Source organism: Antrostomus carolinensis, unplaced genomic scaffold, assembly GCF_000700745.2.
Source record: "Antrostomus carolinensis isolate BGI_N321 unplaced genomic scaffold, ASM70074v2 scaffold41312, whole genome shotgun sequence".
Taxonomy (NCBI): Eukaryota; Metazoa; Chordata; class Aves; order Caprimulgiformes; family Caprimulgidae; genus Antrostomus; species Antrostomus carolinensis.
Window position 1 is genome coordinate 6,709 of NW_010300940.1, and position 4,928 is coordinate 11,636.

At 46.7% G+C, this 4,928-nt stretch overlaps 1 protein-coding gene across 1 annotated transcript in view; it reads left to right on the top strand.

Moving 5' to 3' along the window:
- Positions 1–1,414, top strand: part of TBC1D13 (TBC1 domain family member 13) — a gene marked incomplete at its 5' end in the record, with an annotated part of 7,778 nt that extends 6,364 nt beyond the window's left edge. Inside the window, 2 exons of the mRNA XM_010163296.1 lie at positions 204–261; positions 966–1,414. Of these exons, the coding sequence (XP_010161598.1) occupies positions 204–261; positions 966–1,031 (124 nt within the window). The remainder of the gene's footprint in view (positions 1–203; positions 262–965) is intronic.
- Positions 1,415–4,928: the final 3,514 nt, after the last annotated feature.

The window sequence follows — 4,928 nt, forward strand, 5'->3', positions numbered from 1 at the left end:
TCCCTCCTTTACCTAAATCTGCAGATCCAGGAGTCTTCTGTAGGCCTGTGTTAAGGCATCTGGTGAACAGGTTATAGTCGTTGTCCACAGTGGTGGTAAAAGTGATTGCGAAAGCCTCTGTAAGGGCACAGTGTAGTCTGTTTAAATATAAAAGTCTCTCTGTAAAGAGTCAAAAAGTAGCTGGAATAATTTCCATCTTTCAGACTAATCCGGGATCAGTTGCTGGAAGGAGACTTCACTCTGAACATGAGGCTGCTACAGGTAAGGATTAAATACATTGGGCATAAGGGAGGAGTCTTAACATGGTATTGTGAGAGAGGGTGATGGTATGAGAGAGGGTACGCCTGGCTGGAGAGAACTACCAGATCTCTGATGTTTGCATGTAGAAAGATCTTGCAGGATGTTACAACATGCTCATTACTGGAAGTGTGAATCTTTTGCTTGTACATCCATTCTACCTACAGAGAAATGGTCATAGACTAGAGGTTTTCAGTGTCTTTTGGCTTGCAAAAAAATAAATGTTTTCCAGCAAAGATGAGAAATGCTGTGCAAGTGTGTTAAATTTACTGGCCAGAGGCTTTTGTTTAGTTCTGAGATCTGTGAGAGCCCAAGGTTGAAAATGCCTGCACTGCACGGCAGGATATCTCTGATTCTGCCAGTTCCTGCTTTGGGCTGTGCGAGATACTGACTGTGATAAGGCTTTCTGGCATGCAGATAGCCCTTGTAGCAGGCCAGCTCACTGTACCCTTGGAGGACAAACTTCTAAAAAACCACCACCTTCTTGAAGGGTATTGAGGCTGGATCAGTTACAAACCAGGAAACTGTAAGCTGTTAAGGGAGTAACTGAACATGGCAGTACCTTATAAGCCAAGAATGCTGTCATCAAGGTTTGCTCTGCTTAGGTGGAAAAATGTGTGCAAGAAATGCCAGGTAGACACTTCCATCACTTTGTTTCTTTAACACAGGATTATCCTATCTCTGATGTTCACCTGATTTTGAAGAAAGCAAAGGAACTTCAAGATTCCAAATAGTCCATGAGCCTAAGGAGGTGTCAGAGAGACTGGATGGCAGCAGATCCCAGGAGATGCTCCCATACAGTGGGGTGCATTAAAGCTCCTAGTGGTCTCTGCAGGACTTCAGGTTTTGTGTTTGGGCTACTGGCCACCTTGAAGACTTCCTTCTACTCTATTTATTAGGTCAAGGACTGATTACTTCCCCATCTACTTGGGTCCTGCACTCCAGATTTTTTTCAAATCTCAAATGCCTCTGTGCTGCCAAAAGCAGTTCTTTGTATCTCTTTTTAATGACTTTAAGTTTAGGGAGAAAGAAACCACCTGTCTGCATGTCCCTGAAGGGATGGACTCCTGAATCATGGAAGTAGCACATGGAGTAACTTCTGATGGGGAAAAGACAGACTGAGTCCAGTGGATTTTGGTGAGTTGAGTATAGAAGGATCTTCCTCCTGTGAACAGAATGTATCCCAACAAAGTCACACATCCTGCTATTCAAGTAGCTTCTGGATTCTTCTCCTTCGTGTCTGCACTTAGCCATCCCTGGGGTGTGCAAAGAAGATTGCATCAGGTTCTGGTGATTGTCATGTGGAAGTTTGGACCCCTTTGCCTCGGAAAGAGATCTTGAGAAGCTGAGAGGGCTGGACACGATTACAGCTGGTGGCTTTGTGCACTGAAACTGCCTGAATCCAGAATCGCCTTATCAACAAGGTCTCCTTAAAAGCAAGACTGTGGTGGTTTTAATCAATGAGTGAAGTCAAGCCTTATAACATACAGCCTTAGAGCAGGAGCTTGTTGCTGCAGGGAGGCCTCACGCTGCTTTCCTGGCTCTGAACTGGAGCGCATCCAACTACAATCAGGATTCTGAAGTACAAGAAATGAGCATCTAGTCGTGTGCAATGAAGAGAGACATATTTAGGGGCTTATACAGGTGTGGCACTGGGGTTTTCTGCCTCAGTGACTTGCATAATATTGCCCTGCATAAGCTCTGGTCACAGTAACCTTGAAGAAGACATGGTACAGGTCTGACCTACAACTAAGAGTCTTTTTCTGGTGTCATCCAATGGACATACCAGCATTTCAGTCACTGGCTGACTGCTGGGGTAGCAGAGCAGGCTCAGCTGAACATTGACTAAGACAAACTATGGAGAGAACTGCTAACCTGCCAGCGGTGTCAAGCTGATCAGAAACCAAATGCTCAGAGGGAGAAACTGCCAGCACCCAGGTGCTTGGGTGGTGCAGAAGCTCTTGAGTGAACACTAATCCATCGTGCTTTTCCCGTTCCTTCTGTGCTGTGCTGGCTCACCCCTGCATAGCTGTTTGACACTGCAGGTTTTGGTATTTATGGGTATTGATTTGTTAAAGGTCAGTCTTCTTTGTAAGATCTGCTTAAGCTGCTGGTGGCCTAGAATTGCCCTAGCAGGAGGGATGTTGTCAACCTTCAGCTTTTTTACCAGTGTTATTTCCTTCACTGAAGGCCAGTTCTTTGCAGGCTACTGTAATTCCCACAAGGGTGGGTAGGGAGACCAGAGGACAGGTTGAGGCATGTGCCTGTGTTCTCATTGGCAATCCCAAGCAATCTATCTCTTCAGAAGATGCTTGAGTGACACTGGTGCAGCCAGGTGTTGCTGCTGTGGTGGAGCAAAAGCAACTGAAGACTTAAAACAATCTGTAACTAATACCTGTGGTTAACAGCATCTCTCTTTGCTGCAATCTTTTCTAGAGGGTAGAGTTTTCCTCCAAGAAATATGGAGTGAATAGACCAGGACACCTGTCTGCTCTAACCACTGGATGGATGTTCTTCCTGCCTTCCAGCCCTGAGCTATTCCAGGTGGTCTGATGGTCTCAGCTCTTGGGTACCCTGCACTAGAGAGGCCAGTAGTCAGAGATGGTGTGGCCAAACAGCTAGCTGGTGGGCACAAATGTGGAACTGGAGAGTTGAACTCATAGGCAGAATTAGACCTCCTCCAAACACTTCTGCCTCAGAACTGCTTTGAATACTGCTGTAGCTCTCTTGCATTCCATGTACAAGTTCTGCTTGCACAGAATACCTGGGCTGTCCGTTTTGGGTCCCCCTGGCAAGTGTAGGGTTCCCTTGTGCTGTATTTTCTCACTGCTAACAGGAGCATGCATGAGGATTTCTGCTCTGAATAACTAGAAGTCTCCTTAAAATAACCTGAGAAGGCAGCAGGCATATCAGGGTGAAAGCATTACTTGGAGATGAACTTCTGCTTGTTTTCAGAGTAGTGTTTAGGTCCTGAGGTTGACCTCCTCTGAGCCTGGTGCTGGTCTGTAGCATTACAAACACTTGAGGATGACACTGAGGAGGTGGCTACTCAAATAGCAGTGCAGGTGGTTGTCTAGGTACTGGTGTCATGCTGTCTCCTCCCTTCCTAGGTGCCGAAAGGTTTATATTGTGCTGTCTTAACTTCTCTTTAGAGAATTCTTTTAAAAAGTCTGCAGTGGTTTAATGGGGTGCAGTGAGAGCTTTGGCTGATAGAAGGATTCTCTGGAGTAAATTCTCTAGCCTTACACAGACTATGGCTGCTAAACTGATTGAGTTCTTCTTTGGGGAGAACTTGTAACAACTTTGATACACCCAGACAGGCTGATCATAACATGAAAAGCTGTTTTATGTCTCTCCTATCTGGTAGGACTTCTCTTCTGCTGTTGAAAGGAGCTGTACTTTTCAATAACTTGGGACATCCATTTCTTTATTCCAAGACTTTCTCCTTTGAGAGCAAACCCAGGTTTTTCTGAGGTGAGAAAAGAAAGTCTTGTTACCAGCTTTTGAATCTCCTTGCGAGTCTCCTTGGTTTCATTCCCCAAAGGCTTTTGGTGATTTTTTTTTGTTATTGTTGAGGTCAGACAGTATTTAAGTGGTTCCTTGCTTGTGTGGCCAAGTAACAACTGCTCCACCCTTGAGATGTTTCCACCTCTGATTTCTTTCAGCCCTAATCTGCTGCAGGAGCAGCGAGGTTGGCTGAAGCAGCAGTTCTTTGGGTCAGGAGGGGTTAGTCTGGGGTGCCTTGGAGACCCCTGTTTCATAGGTGCCTAAACAGAGGAAGTTTAAATAGCTCTTTTGATGCATTCCTCACGGATAGGACTACTGACAGGCAGGGGAAGGGGGACCCATCTCCAGCTGGGAGGAAGAACTGTGCTGGATGCAGGGACAGATGAACCTTCCCTGGGCGGAAGACATCTGCTCTACCTGCACCTCACCGTAGTTCAGGCTTTGGGAATCTTTGTGGCTTTGCTAATGAGGTAGAAGCAACAGGATGCTAGAGATCAAGTTGTTGATGGTGATCACTCAGAACACTGATTTAGAGTTGGAATTTTGTGGCCTAACCTGGAATTATTCACACTTTGGTGCTGGGCTGAGTGAAGGTCAGAAGCTGCTTTGGAGGAGCCTGGGGTGTTTGGGAAAGCAGAGGCTGTTTTCCCTCAGTGAGTGGCAGTGACTTTGTTTTAGCTGTTTGAAGCACTCTTCCAAAATGCCCTTTCTTTGAAAGAGAGGAACAAGTCACACCTCTTTTGTTTTGTTTGGGTTTATTTTTTTTTACCTTGGCTGGACAGAATTGCCAGAACAGGGTTTAGAGAACACTTCATCACTCTAAAACTCCTTCTTTTATGCTTCTTTTTAAACACTATTTTTATAATGCTTCCTTTAACTAGACTGTGGATGGCTCTGTGCCAGCACCTGCGGTGGGTGAGGTGACTCACGGTGCTGAGTTGGGGGTTCGCGCTGCTGCGGGTGATGGCGACAGAGTTTATCAACGTTCTCCGGTGGCGGCTGGGGGGACCCGAGGGGCCGAGCAGCGGCGGGACGGGGCAGGCAGGGCCCTGGGTGCGTGTGTAGGAGCCAGCTCCGTGGTTTGGCTTCCCCGGAGGTCAGGCGGGCGCTGCGGGCGCTGCCGG